Source organism: Dipodomys ordii, unplaced genomic scaffold, assembly GCF_000151885.1.
Source record: "Dipodomys ordii isolate 6190 unplaced genomic scaffold, Dord_2.0 Scaffold70, whole genome shotgun sequence".
Lineage (NCBI taxonomy): Eukaryota > Metazoa > Chordata > Mammalia > Rodentia > Heteromyidae > Dipodomys > Dipodomys ordii.
The window spans coordinates 698839-714236 of NW_012267286.1; the positions used below are offsets into that span (position 1 = coordinate 698839).

Consider the following 15398-nt stretch of genomic DNA (forward strand, 5'->3'; position numbering starts at 1 on the left):
ACACGTACGCACACAGTAGCAGCAGCTAGCAGCAGGAGCTGAGACAAGATCTGAGATTTGCCTACAGCCAGGCAGCAAGTTAGATCAGAGCTGGAATTAGAACCCAAATCTCAGTAACTGAAGCCAGCCAACCAACTGCTATTCTAGACTCAGAACTAAGTCTGCTTCAGTCTCTGACTTCTCTTAATAATGAATTCGGCTTTCACATTTTATCTCAAGTGGCTTGCTATGGAGTCCCTAAAAAAAAAAAATCCAGAGAGGCCACCTTTTTGATCCTTTCATTGCTCTGCCAGTTCCAAATAGAAGACTACGAGTCTCTTGACCTCTTGGGCTTTTTTCTTCTTTTTCACCCTCATCTAAAATTAGTGATAGAACTAAAGATCTCTGCAAAACTTTCTGGCTCAAACCCCCTGCTTTCCCTTTCTCTATCCCCTTTCATTCTTGATGTCCACTAGGTGGCAAGCTTCTACCAGCACATATCAAAGGTTCTCTGATGGATGCCTGAGAAACTTTTCTTTTACTTCTAAGTAAAAGCCAAAGAGAAAGAACAGCTATAAAGTCAGTGACCCACATCAAGATCTGATTCATTGCTAATATAAGTTTTTTTTTAAAAAAAAAGGATGTTAATCTCTTATGCTGTCCCTCCAAAAGTCTTTCACACATTGCTCCCATTTATTCTAAAAGCAGGTAACCGTTTGCATATTTGCATATCTTTTAAAATGTATTGTAGCTGAATGCCAATTAGAAAACAGCAAGTCATCTTAGGCCTATAGATAGTGCACTGAGCAGAGAAATGATAAAACATTTCAGTTGTTCAGTGCATGAGGGAGCTAGCCCCGGTGTCTGTGACTTAACGTGGAGCTTGTGATACACAGAATGGAGACACACAGTTGCTTGGCTTTTTGCATTTCCCCTTCAAATCCTTAAAAGGCTATTATTCTTTGAAAGGCCATTCTTTTAAATAGACTTTATGACATTTCATCATACTTTTAAAAGTCGTTGCCCAAAATTGGCCTTTTCGCGCATGCAGGATAAGCAATGTCCCTTACCAGCACTTTTATTGGAGGCCTCAAAATATCTAAGTTATACTGAACGGAGTGCCCCCCCCCCCAAAAAAAAGTGACACAGCAAGAACTCAAGGGAATATTCTAATAGTGCCTGCAAGATACTTCCCAGAGTCCGGCGGGCTCATGGAAGATGATAAAGGGCCTTCTCCAGCTAAAAAAAAAATATATATATATATATATCACCCCCTCTCCCACCCATCCCATCCCCCCCACCCAACATGTTTCTGCACAGCTAACCCACATCCTAAATAAACTCAGTCTGTGGCACTCAAAGCAAATGAATCCATGGATTGGCATATTTGGGAAGCCAGCAGCAGGTCGGGGTTCTGCCCGTCCGCCCAGCTCCAGGCGATGCTCACCCCTCTTTCTGGTCCTTACCTTAGCAACTTGTAGAGGCTGCTTCTGTTCCTTGCCCCCCTGGAGCCGGAAGCCCCAGGGCGCCCCTCCAGTCATGGAAATGCAAATAAAATCCCCGGTGCCCATGGTGCTCCCCCGGGGAGGGGTCTCGGGAAGCCTGGCTGCGGTGGAGGCTGAGCCCTACCCCCCACCCCCTGGCTGGCACGCAGGGCAGCCACGCGGGACCGGGGCGCACCGAGAGTGCCCAGCGCGCGCTCCGCGGCGGTGAAATCGCGCGGCTAAGACGGCGCGGGGCCGGGCGTCGGGGGCACTCCCCGCGTCCGGGACTCGGCCCACTCCGGCGTCACTCTTAGCTCAGCCCACCACGCCGGGGGGGGGGGGGGGAAGGCGAGCGCAGTCACACCCGAGCCCAAGTCCCCATTTTGGGTCAAGATGGGTTTGGAGAGGGAGGGGTGGTGGCCAGGGCAAGGAAGGGCGAGCACCGTTTCTTTGGCTTTTGCAGCTGGAATGCCGGCACTTGAAAAGAAAGAGGGATCGGATCTGTCTATAAATAGGGAGAGGACACGGAGAGGTTCTCAACGCGGTGCCTCGCACGAGGTCCTAAAATACGAGCTCCGAGGACGTGCCCGGGACGCGCGGGGGGGGGGGACCGCTTCACCCCAATAAATATTTGGAGATTTTCCACATTGATGAATGAAAGCGACCGAGAGGAAGAGAAAGTGATCTGAGATGGTTATTTTTCTATCTTCAGCCTGCAGAATTAATCATATAAGAGAAGGGGGGGGTGGGGGAAGGAGCACAATCATTACACACACACACACAAACACACACACACACACACACACACAGAGTTCCTACTCTGAAAAAGTACTTCTCAGAACTAGAATAAGTGTTTAGAGAAGAAAGAAGGGATGGAGGGAGGTTAGGAGAGGGAGAGAAAAAGGAAGATTGAAGAAAGGGAGAGGAATAAAGAATAAAAGACAAAGACAAAAGTCAGACAGAGACACAAAGACGGAGGTTTGGGCAAGGTTTGGGGTAAATTAAATTTAAATGTGTTTCGTTTTATTCCATTCTGCTGATCTTCAAAACTGAATGTGAATCCCACGGTCAGCCAATTGCATATGATGTTACTAGAAGTCTCTTATTTTTATAATTTCTGATATCAAATGTTCTGAATCTGAGTGATCCAATAGAAAAATACATTTTATATGAGTTCCAAATATTTTAACATCTCAAATCTGAATACAAGCTACCAAAAATAAACAAAAGGGCCATTTTGATTTCCACTTAACAGTTCTATTTTTCATAACATTCATCCATGTAAAAATATACTAAATAAAAGGCCTGAGGCCAGGCACTGTTGGCTAATGCCTTTAATCCCAGCTAATCAGGAGACTGAGATAAGAGGATCAAAGTTCAAAGGCAGCCTGGGAAGGAACATCCACAAGGGACTCTTAGCCCCAATTTAAAAAAAAAAAAAAAAGCCAGAAGTAGAGCTGTACATGAAGTGCTAGAGTGCCAGCCTGGAGTTACAAAACTATGGGACAACGCCTAGACCCTGAGTTCAAGCTCCAGCACTGGTGTGCGTGTGCATGCTTGCACACACACAACACACACACACACAATAAAGGGGCTGGGAATGTGGCTTAGTGTTAAAATGGTTGCCTAGCATGCACGAAGCCCTGGACTCGATTCCTCAGTACTACATAAGCAGAAAAAGCCAGAAGTGGTGTAGTGACTCAAGTGGTAGAGTACTAGCCTTGTGCAAAAGAAGCTCAGGGACAGTGCCCAGGCCCTGAGTTCAAGCCCCAGGACTGGCAAAATAAATAAATAAATAACAGTGCATGGAAAAGTTGGAATTATAGGTGGTACCAGATCGAAGTGATGCCCAGACAGGCTGTCTGTGTTAATCCTGTCCAGACCCTGTTCCTCAGAAGCCAGGCATGGAACCTGGTCTCATGAGCATTTCATCCCTAACATACTTATTCTAGGGAGATTATTGTTGGACCTCTGGAAGGTAGGAGGGCCAGACACTGCACATTTGGTTCTCTTCAGGAAGGTAAATTTAGATAAGAAAGAATTTTTGCAATGTAAGCTTTCTTCAGCCGGTTTCTTTTCAAGAAATGGAGACAAAGGACAAAGGGTGAACCAATGCAACAGTGATACTTACAAAACTATGTTGGAAATGAACTTTACAACTGGGGGAGGGATGGGAGTGGGACTGTGGGGGGGGGAGTGGAAGAAAAACGAGGGAGGAGGTAACAAGAAATGTACTCATTGCTTTAAATTAAAAAGAAAAAGAAACAGCAGAGGGTGGGGGTATATTTTGAGCTACTTATAAACTGTTATTGCAAAGAATCGCCTTATGTAAATACAGTTTACCCTATTCAAGCTATCCAATCCCGAGCAGACTGTGAACCTGAACTCAACCAATCAGAGCAGAGGGGCAGGGCCTCTGCCTTTGGATAAATAGAGCAGCCTGCCTGCCTTGTGTGCTCCTTTGCCAGATTCCTGGCTGATGGTGCACCATTCTGCAGAAGTAAATTTTGCCTTGCTGAGACCAAAAAATAAAATTTAATATCTTTCTGTCTCTCTGTCTCTCCCTGTCTCTCTCTCTCTCTGTGTCTCTGTCTCTCTCTGTGTCTGTCTGTCTCTCTCTCTCTTTCAATCTCTCCCCTTCCTTTCTTTCTTTGGGGTGCCAGTCCTGGGGGTTGAAGCCAAGGCCTGGGCATCATTTCTGAGCTTTTTTGCCCAAGGCTAGGGGACCACTTGAACCACAGCTGACTTTGGGCTTTTTGTGGCTAATTGGACATAAGAGTCTCACAGATTTTCCTGCTCAGGCTGGCTTTGAGTCTCAATCCTCAGATCTCAGCTTCTGTGTAGCTAGGATTATAAGTGTGAGCCACTGGCAGCCCAGCTCTCTCCACTCTTCCTTTAAAAATTTATGCTATGATGATATAATAAAATATGAGCTCAGAAAACAAAAATAAGTCAAAAGTAACTTGTTCCTGCATTCTTCTTTAAAAAATATTTTTACTGTTATTATAAAGCCGATACACAGTTACCTACAACAGGCAATGCGTAAATTTCTTTTGGGACAATGTCACCCCTTCTCTTGTGTTCTCTCCCAGTTTTTCCCTCTCATCCCCACCCACAAGTTGTATAGCTCATTTTCAACATAGTGTCCAGTGAGGACCACTGCTGCAATTGTTTACCCTTTATCCCTCCATGTCTGTGTCCCCTCCTTACCCTCCCAAAGGCATGTAATGCAAAAAATGAGACAAAAAGAAAAGAAAATGAAAACTGCACCAAAGAAAATAACCTTGTTTCCATTTGCTGAAGTTCCTTTCAATAAATCTTATGTTGTATGATCAGAGGCACATAGGCATGGCACCTTTGTGTCCTATTTTCCTTGCTTTCTGCCTCCTCCCTCAGGCTAGACTGGCTTCTATACTCACTACAGGGGAAGCTGAAGGCAAAGCCACCATTGGCCTCCTGGTTTAGGGGGGGGGGATCACTCTTGATACTAACCTTGTTCTCCTTACATAGTTTTCTCCCTTTGACTCTAGGAGTCAACAAGCTCTTGATTTTTCCTCTTGTCTTTCCAGTCTCTTCAGCCCGCTCTACTTTCAGCATTCCTTTGAAGTCTGGCTGGTTCTCCTTGTTTTGCTCATGTCACACCCCATAGGTGAGTTCTCTTAACTCGCCCTGAAGAACAGTCCCTTGCAATCTCAGACCACTTGCCCGAACTCTAAGCCAATATACTCAGCTGCCTGGCAAAACTGTTTCTAAGACATGAATTGATCACAGACACCTAAACCTCCAGCAGGTATGGTGGTGTTTTCCTGTAATCCAGCTATGCAAAAGGTGGAAATAGGAGTATCGAAGTCCAACACTGGCCTGGCCAAAATGTCCATCTTTATCTGACAAAATAAAGACAAAAAGCACTTGCTTCTCTTCCATTTCTGATTTCAATGGTATCCTAAAGGTTGGACCTGGGCTAACCATCTTGTGAGCCAGCCTGAGGTTGCTAGATTCTGCCTCTCAGTGCATCCACAGCAACAGCTCTCCACTTCCAGGCCTCCTACTGTGCAAGGACAAATAGCCTGTATTGATTTGTTCAAAGTGCTATGAACTGTGTTTGTTTCTTGCATCCAGCACAGTCTTACTACTAGACCCAGGCAGCCTCTTTTTTTCTATTTGAGATGTTCTTTCAGATAGAACAAGGGAATCAAAAACACAGTAACTTGGAAATGGAGGTGTGGCTCAAGTGGAAGAGTACCAGCCTTGAGTCAACAAAGCCAAGTGAGCACATGATGCCCCAGTTCTAGGACACACACACACACACATAAACACACAAACACATGCACGCACATACAATTTGCAATAATTTATTCACTAATCAGCAAGGAACTTGACGGCATTTTATTTACACTGAAAGTACCAGGCTAGGTAGTTTGTAGGGTCTCTCCTCTATTGCTATTTAGCCTAACCCTAGATCCTAAGTGGTAGGGCCAGGATTTGAACTCTGAACATTTTTTCTGTCTGAATTAAAAGTACTGTGTGTGTGAGTGTGCATGTTTGTGTGTGTGTGTGTATGTTCTGGGAATCAAACCCAGGGCCGTGCACATGTAAGTGTACACTCTTCCCTTCTATCTTGAGCCTTAACATATCTCTTCCCTTTTGTGTGTGTGTGTGCATGTGTGTGTGTGTGTGTGTGTGTGTGTGTATGTGTGCCAGTACTTGAACTCAGGGTCTAAGCACTGTCCTTAAGCTACTCTGCTCAAGACTAACACAGCTCCACTTTCAGCTTTTTGCTGGCTATTCAGAGATTAGAGTCTAGAGACTTTCCTGCCTGGACAGGTTTCAAATTGAGATCCTCACATCTCTGTCTCCTGAGTAGCTGAAATTATAGGCATGAGCCTCTGACACCCAGTTCTACAATAAATATTTATTTATGTATTTGGGTACTAGGGTTTGAACTCAGGGACTTAATGTGGATTCAGCTTGCCTGCTTGGCTTGGTACTCTACCACTTGAACCATGCCTAGTCCTGGATCATATATTTCAGTGTTGATGGATATATCAGAGTTAATCATTAAATAAGTAAGTCAAACCGTGGTAGTATCTATGAGAATGCTAGTAGAGTAAAAGGATGGGGCAGAGGATCCCTGGCTGGGGTTAGGAAAATCCTGCTATGGGCTGGGAAGATGAAGACAGAGGCTCAGGTGCTGGGTGGGGCTAGCACCCAAGAGCCTGGAGTAAGGCCTGCTAGCAGATGGGAAAACAAAGCAAGTCAGAGACACTAAAAGTAACAGAGTCTGAATCATGAATTCAAGGTGAGGAACCGTTAGCGATGGGAGGGCGGGGACAATGGGAAGTGGGAGACAGGAAATGTCATCTGTGGAAAAGAAGGTTTTTCTTTTTACTTTATTCTAGGAGCCTTTGAAGATTTTAAATAGAAGGAAGGGGGGGACAAGAAAAATATTGTATTTTAGACATTTTATCCTGGCTGGAGAGTGAAAAGGGAATTAGAGAATGGAGACAGACATGGGCCTGGAGTGGAGCTGAGTTGTGACATTGTTGTGACCCCAGGCTAGGGACAAAAGTGATTGTGACAGTGGAAAAAAGAGTGAAATGTCACTCATGTAGAAGTCTGTTCTATAGTTTGTTTTGCTAGTCCTGCAGCTTGAACTCAGGGCCTGGGCTCTGTCCCTAAGCTCTTTTGCTCAATGCAAAATGTACTCTCACACTTGAGCCATAGCTCCACTTCCAGCTTTTTGAGTCATTTATTGGAGATAAGAGTCTCCTGGACTTTCCTGCCCCAGCTGGCTTTGAACCGTGATCCTCAGATCTCAGCCTCTTGAGTAGCTAGGATTACAGTGTGAACCACAGGCACCAGGCTGTCCCATAGTTCTTAATGGATAATTGCAAACAGGAAATAGCCTAAGAGAGTACCTAAGGAATACATTAAGTCCTAGAGACAAGATATCAATGATTAAGGATGGGCATTTTGACACAAAAGCAAAAACAAAACAAAAACACCTCAGTACTACCAAAATAAATAGATAAACAAGGATGGGTATTCTGCCAGACACTGGTGTTTCACATCTGTAATCCTAGCTACACAGGAGGCAGAGATCTGAGGGTCACAGCTCAGAGCCTGTCCAGCCTCTTATCTCCAATTCACCAGCAGGAAAACTATGGCTCAAGTGGTAGAGCGCCACCTTTGAATGAAGAAGCTGAGGTACAGTGCTCAGGCCCTGAGTTCAAGTTCTAGTACCAGTACACCCACACACACCGGAGAGGATCCTTCATATCCATCCCAGGGGACCACAAGGAGGCAGGCAGGCACAGGAGAAAGACTATTATAAGGAGCCATATTCCCCCCAGAGAGGGAGCACATGGCACCCTTCACTATCAAGGTAGCAGCAGGGTCTGAGGGTAGGGGTGCGGTAGATGGGAGTTCAGGTTGGTCTGGGTGGAGAGAGGGAGGGGCCAGCTATATGGCAGGAACTCCAGGGCTGGGAGGAGCTCAGGTGGGTTTACAACACCCCCCCACACAAATTGCTTATAAGATCTAAGCCAAACCTACACATGCATTCCCCACTGGGCCCTCCAGCCTTCCTGCTGGAGGAAGATGGCATCTACCCTGTTCCCAGGTATTGACAAACCAAGCCTTCCTGGTCATTAAAAGGACTTTAAAGGACTTTACATGGTATTTACATTTAGGTTCTAAAGAAAACACTCTGTACAGAAATCTATGCAATATATAATTTGTCCAGATTAGTTTTCATTTGGGGAAAGGAGTTCTGAAGTATCTATGCAGTTTTTACACATCAATTGAAACAGAGAACTATTGGGAAACTATGCTATATGATTGTGGAAAAGAAAAGCTCTCTCAGTCTTTGGAGGGAATAACTTTAAAAAACTTAAATGGCTAAGTTTACTTGGTGCAGTTAAGATTTAAACTCGTCAATTTTAACATTGCTGTTACATCTGAAATAAACTTATAAAATGTTCTGGTAGTGATCTGTGATAGACAGATATATATCTATATATATATAGATATATATGTCAGGAAAAAAACCCTGAATTGTGCTAAATCCTGCAGCGTACAACTATACATAATCATTGTCTACCATTTTGCTATTTTCATAGCTCTCTAAGATCTAAATTAAAAGCTCATAAAAAACAGTCCTGGTAATGCAGATTTATTGGAACTTGATAAATTGCACAATACCTTGTAATATGATCCCAGTGAAAGAAAAAGTAAAGTCCTAAGAAATAATTTTTTTAAAAAAAGCCTGCAAGCAACTTATGGCATTCGCTAGTATGCTCATGAGAGTTCAGTTTGAATAAATCACCAAACAAAAAACCACAGATTTTCTCAAAATACCCAGAGCATAAAAATTTCATTGTCATAAAGCCTGTTCTGTAAAAATGTGATGATCATGTGCAGATATGAGGGTGTGGCTGGATATTTTAGGACAATGAAGATGGAGTTAAATAAACAATAAGAAATTAATTTTATAGGCTGGAAGTGTGGATTAAGTGATAGAATGCCTGCTTCACAAGTACAAAGCTCTGACTTCAAACTCCATTTACTGATGAAAGAAATTGTAGTTAAGCATTTTATTTTTCCAAAAGATTCAAGAGTATTTGCAAATTTCCAGGAATAAAATGACACTGTTATTACTCATATTGTCTATAGACATTTATGCTAATTCATAGTTTTAGTAATAAGCATTGTATATTTTGTGTTTTAGGTAGCTGTCAATTATCTAAAACAGAAAATGTAAAGATAACAAAAAAATATAGTGTCAGTGAATTGTTGTAGGTAAGATTTACATGGTAGCTTCTATATTTTTTTTTTTTTGGGTCCGGTTGTGGGGCCTGAACTCTGGGCCTCGGTGCTGTCCCTCAGCTCGCTAGCTCAAGGCTAGCGCTCTACCACTTGAGCCACAGTGCCACTTCCGGCTTTTTTCTTTTTGCTTATGTGGTGCTGGGAATCGAACCCAGGGCCTCAGGCATGCAAAGCAAGCGCTCTACCACTGAGCCACCTTCCCAGCCCAGTAGCTTCTATATTTTTAAACAAACAAGTCCATTTAACCCGCATAGGTCATGTATTATTTGGAACTGTTTATAAATTATGCTCCCCAAGTCAGAATTGACATTTACAGTTTTGAAAAAATATATATTTTGTTGTCATTATTTCCTCTTCTAAAAAGTGATGTGGGCTGGGCACTGGTGGTTCATGCTTGTCATCCTAGCTACTCAGGAGGCCGAGATCTGAGGATCACAGTTCCAAGGCAGCCTGGACAGAAAAGTCCCAGTGAGACTCTTATCTCCAATAAACTACTCAAAAAACCTGGAAGTGGTGCTGTAGCTCAAGAGTGTTATCCTTGACCACAAAGAAGCTCAGAGACAGTGCCCAGGCCCTGAGTTAAAGCTCCCGCCCTCAAAAAAAAAAAAGAATAAAAATAAAGTGATGCAAGATGCATCACTTTCCTATGTATATAGGAAAAAATAGTATCCCAGGAAAAAGACAACATGATCTTTAAAAAAAAATCACTGTTTATGGAAATGTCATGATTAAAACCCTCACTATGTACAGTTTATCATAGGCCAATTAAAATATTTAATTAAAAATAAAGTTAAGTGCTAATGACCCATGCTTATAATCCTAGATCCTCAAGAAGCTAAGATCTGAGGATCCTGGTTTGAAGCCAGCCCAGGCAAGGGAGTCCATGAGACTTTTATCTCCAATTAACCACCAAAACAAAGAACAAAAGCAAAAAAGTAACCCAGAAGTGGAGCTGTGGCTCAAGTGATAGAATGCCAGCCTTGAGCAAAAACAAAGCTCAGGGACAATGCCTAGATCCTGAGTTCTAACCTCAGAATCAGCACATGCACTCATGCACGTGTACACACACACACACACACACACACACACACACACACACACACACCACCGACGATGATAATAGCTAACCTTTGGAACATTCTGCTTGGATTTAATTATAGGCAGCAGAACTTTATCCCAAGTGCTAAAAAACACACGTACAGATCCTCAACATGACCGTCACCTGTTGGCCTATGAGGGCCTGACGGGACGGGGATATGTGTGTGATTTCCTGGAATGCCTGTGAGGGAGATGGCATCTGAGCAGGTGTGGGAGCCAGGCCGCGTTCCAGGGGGGAGGGCATGAGCGTGGAGGAAGGACACCCTCAGCCCACTCCCACAAGCCTTTCCCCTGCCCTCAGCCTAAATGAGGTTTGCAAAGAAAGTCCTGCTACAGCTGGTGGTTTACCATTCTGCACCAAGGTTCATAGAGATAGAGGGACACTCAAAAGCAACAATCGCTTTTATTTTTTTTTTCCTTGCAGGCATTTTTTTAAATCTATTGCTATCTAGGTGATGTGCAGATGGCTTACAATTATATAAGTCAGGTAAACAGTACATTTCTTTTTGGACAATGTCACCCCTTCCCACTCTCTCTTCCCTCCCACCCCCATCGACAAGTTGTATAGTTCATTTTCCACAGTGTCTAGTACCACTGCTGCATTGTTCGCCCTTTGTCTCTCCGCTTCTGTGCCCCATTACCCTCCCAAAAGATAGAAAAATGAACAAACAAGACATAAGGAAAAGAAAACAAAAACAACAACAAAGGAAAACCTCTTGTTTCCATTTCCTGGAGGTGATTTCAAGAACTATTATTTTTTAATTTAATTTTTTTTTATTGTGAGAATACCGTACAGAGGAGTTACAATTACATGGGCAAGCTAATGAGTACATTTCTTATCAAGCATTGTTGTCTCCTCTTTGTTTCCCCTTCCCCTCCACCCGATCCTCCCCCCCACCTAAAGCTGTGAAGTTCATTTGTCGACATGACTTGTGCATCTCATTGTTGCAATGGGTCTACCTGTATTCCTAGTTAAACGATTTGTTTTTTCCCTTCCCTTCCACAAATTATACCAACATCAAATACAGTGAAAGCAGGGGTTATACCATGGGGGAGGGACATACAAAGCAACATAGAAATCATCTTATAAATGTGTTAGAAACAATTGCATAAAAGAAAAAAAACACTTGAATACTTATCTTAGGGTTCATTTCCCTAACATCAACTTATCTGACCCACATAGAGCTCCCCTATGACTCAGCAATCCCACTTTTGGGCATTTACCCAAATGATCACAAACAAGACCATACTAAAGATACCAGCACGACTATGCTTATTGCAATATTATTTACCATAGCTAAGATATGGAACCAACCCAGATGTTCCTCAGTAGATGAATGGGTCAAGAAAATGCGGTATATATACACAATGGAATTCTATGCCTCCATCAGAAAGAATGACATTGCCCATTTGTTAGGAAATGGAAAGACTTGGAAAAAATTATATTAAGTGAAATAAGCCAGGTCCAAAGAAACATAGGTCCCATGGTTTCCTATATTTGCAATAACTAGTATATGTCTGAGTCAAGCAGGAAATATTATTTTGTATGATCAGATGCAAATATGTATTGGGTCTTTGTGATCTTCTCCTAACAATATTTTCCTTGGGTCTCACTGTGTTTGAATACTTAGAGACCTGCATAATTTATCATGTCTCAGTGTATTTTTTTAGCCATCCAGTGTGTTTACTTGTAGATTTATAAGCACATTCTAGCTACCATAAACAAGGGAAATCATGCAATGTATGTTTCTTTGGGTCTGGCTTATTTCATGTCATATAACTTTTTTCCAAGTCTTCCCATTTCCTTACAAATGGTACAATACCACTCTTTCTGATGGATGAGTAGAATTTCATTGTGTATATTATATCACATTTTCTTGATCCATTCGTTCACTGGGGTCATCTGGGCTGATTCCCTATGTTAGCTAGGGTAAATAATGCTGCGATGAACATGGTCACACTAAAGCTACCAACACAACAGCTACTTTTTCATAAAGCCCAGGGCATGAGGGAATGGACTGCTTGTGCCTGAGCTGCCAAAACAAAGGACCACGTGTGTGGTTTAAGAACAGCATTTCACTTTCTCACGGTTTGGGTGGATTCTAAGGCCAAGATGCTAGCAGGCTTAGGTTTGGGGGGAGTTACTTCCCCCTATGGCTCTCTCCTTGGTTTGTACTGGCTACATCTGCCTTCACATAGCCTTCTCTGTCTGTCTTAACATCTTACTACAAGGAGATCAGTCCTATTGGAATAGGGCTCGCTCTAAAGACCTCAGTTTACCTTAACTACCTCTTTAAAGATCAATCTTTAAATACTCTCTGATGGTGAGGGTTAGAACTTCAGCATATGAATTTGGGGAGATAAAATACAAACCAGAACAGGGATGTGTAGTACAAAAATAGCCAACTTGCCATTGTCCTTCCCAAGTGCAAAAATACATAACATTTAGATGACGGGATAATTTTTCAGACTGTGTTCATTTTGTTTGTTCTTCAGATACATCCCTGGGTCCCCTACTAAACAAGTAGTCACGCTCTTATAATTTCCTTCCCTCAGGGACTTTTGCTGAGAGAGAAGATAGTAAAAGGAGTGTTTAACGTGGTAAGGTCTAAACTCCATGAAATAATTATTCAGGGTGTCTCAGATTGGTAAGACCAATGGAAGAGCCCCTGAGAGAAGCAATGGAGGCTCTAGGTCCTAAGAGCATTGTGTTTAGTCTTGTACCCCCCCCCAAGTGTTATAAACCTCCATGTTGCTGGCAAGGACATAAGGGCAAAGCCCCAGAGGGAAATATACCAAGACCAGGTTCCCACTCCTGACAAGATTCTTCAGCATAGGTCAGTGTCAACACTATACAGTTCAGGCATGAGGGAGAGTAAACCACAGATGAGCCAACCTCCTGCTGAAACCCGAAGAACTCTGCAAATCTGGTGTCTTACTGAGTGTGCTCAGGCTATTAAAGAAGTCCACAGCCTGTATGGCTTAAACAACAAACATTTCTTTCTTGAAGTTCAGGTCTCTAGAAGTCCAAGGTCAAAGTGCTGGCTTAGCCAGGTTCTGTTGAGGAATCTTCTTGGTTTGCAAATGGCTGTTGCTTCCTTGTCTTCTCACAGAGTGAGAAAGAAATTATTTCTTTTCCTGGGCACTGGTGACTCACATCTGTAAATCCTAGCTGCTCAGGAGGCTGAGATCTGAGGATCATGGCTTGAAGCCAGCCATGGCAGAGAAGTCCATGAGACTCTTATCTCTAATGAACTACCAGAAAGCTGGAAGTAGAGCTGTGTTTCAACTGGTAGAGTGCTAGCCTTGAGTGACAAAGCTCAGGGGCAGCACTCAGGCCCCAAGTTGAAGTCCCAGGTCTGGCACATGCACGTGCGTTCACGCATGCGCACGCGCACACACACACACACACACACACACACACACACACACAGTGAAAACTAACAGGGGAATAAGTCAGAGAGAGAGATGGGAAAGAGCCATGAAAGTAATACAAACAAGGTCTTGAGAAAAAGCCTCCTTGGGCTGACACACACATTGCCAAGAGACAATTATGTGAAAAGCAGAAGGAAGGGGAGAAGGCGGCATTAAAACACTATATGCTCTATCATACAAAGAACACATGAAGGCTAATGTGATTAAAGCATGGTAGGCTCACCCCCATTTCAAAGAAGGCTCTGGCCTCCTCAACCTTTATTTCCTGGACCCCTTCTGAAATACCAGCGTGTGTTTACATACTGACATGCCTGTGTTAGTTCTGACAAAGGAAAAATGCGTACAACAAATTAGGTTGGCATCAACTCCAAGTTCTCCTCTAAGAGGAGATAACATGGCCAGGAATATGTTTTGGAATTTAGCTGAGGAGAAGAGGTAGAGATGTGTTCACTATGTAGATATGATTGTCAAACACATATACATTATCACCAGTTGTCCCCACGAAGGAATGGCTTTCAGGCATTCCCTCACACTATGCCAACCCACCTGCTGTGGAAACTCCTCAGGGCCAGGGAAAGCCTCAGGATGGCACCCACCCAGTGTAAGCAGGCAGGACGTGAGGAAAAGTAGAAATTAAGAGGGCAAGAGTCCCTGGCAGTCCAGGGGGAAAAAGGCATCCAATCTCCAAACACAGGATTGCTGCTGCTGAGTGTGCCTAGTCAGGAAAATGCTGGATAAATATGCTGGATAGCATGAGAAACAGTTTGTCAGCATTCTTACAACGATGTGAGCACAAACCTGCATGTATGCTACACTGACTGCATCTGTATGGAAAAATCACATAGAATACTAATTTTGATTAAGCAGGGGGAGAAGTTTAATATAAAGAAAGTAATAATCCAAAAAATTATGATTATATAATCAATCAAAACCCAGGGAGGAAGTATCAAATGGGCAATCAAAAATTTATAACATACACACACACACACTCTCTCTCTCTCTCTGCTCATCCTGGGGCTTGAACTCAGGGCCTGGGCACTTGAGCCTTTTTTTTTTCTCAAATGCAGCACTCACAGCTCAACTTTCAACTTTTTGGTGGTAAAGTGGAGGTAAGTTTCTCATGGATTTTCCTGCCCAGGATGGCTTTGAACCTTGATCCTTAGATATTAGCTTCTTGAGTAGCTACAGGTATGAGCCACCAGCACCCAGCTTAAAACACCATCTGGTATTTTTTTTTCTTTTAACGTCTAGGTTTTGATTTTTTTTTTTTGCTCATTGTAAATACTCTCTCTTGTGCCTAATTTTACAATTTGTATGGTTTTGTTTAAAAGGCTATACGCCTCCATCACTAGCATTTTAACATTCAGATCCCACAAAGCAGATACCACTCCTGCCAAGTCTATTTATAATAAAGGAGGTCCACAGTAGGGAAATCAAGCAAAAATGAAAATGCTTCACTGAAGTGCAAAAGGAGCTACAATTCAATGATAGGACTTGTTTTGGCACAAAGCCAATGTAAAACATCTAACATTATGTCACATGCACTATTTTATTGGTTGCTCATAGGACCTTAAA

The 15398-nt window shown here is 43.0% G+C and overlaps 1 protein-coding gene across 1 annotated transcript in view; it reads right to left on the reverse strand.

Annotated features, from left to right (window-relative positions):
* Positions 1-1550, reverse strand: part of Synpo2 (synaptopodin 2) — a 140845-nt gene extending 139295 nt beyond the window's left edge. The window contains exon 1 of the mRNA XM_013023732.1: positions 1446-1550. Within this exon, the coding sequence (XP_012879186.1) occupies positions 1446-1550 (105 nt within the window). The remainder of the gene's footprint in view (positions 1-1445) is intronic.
* Between the last annotated feature and the right edge of the window lie 13848 nt (positions 1551-15398).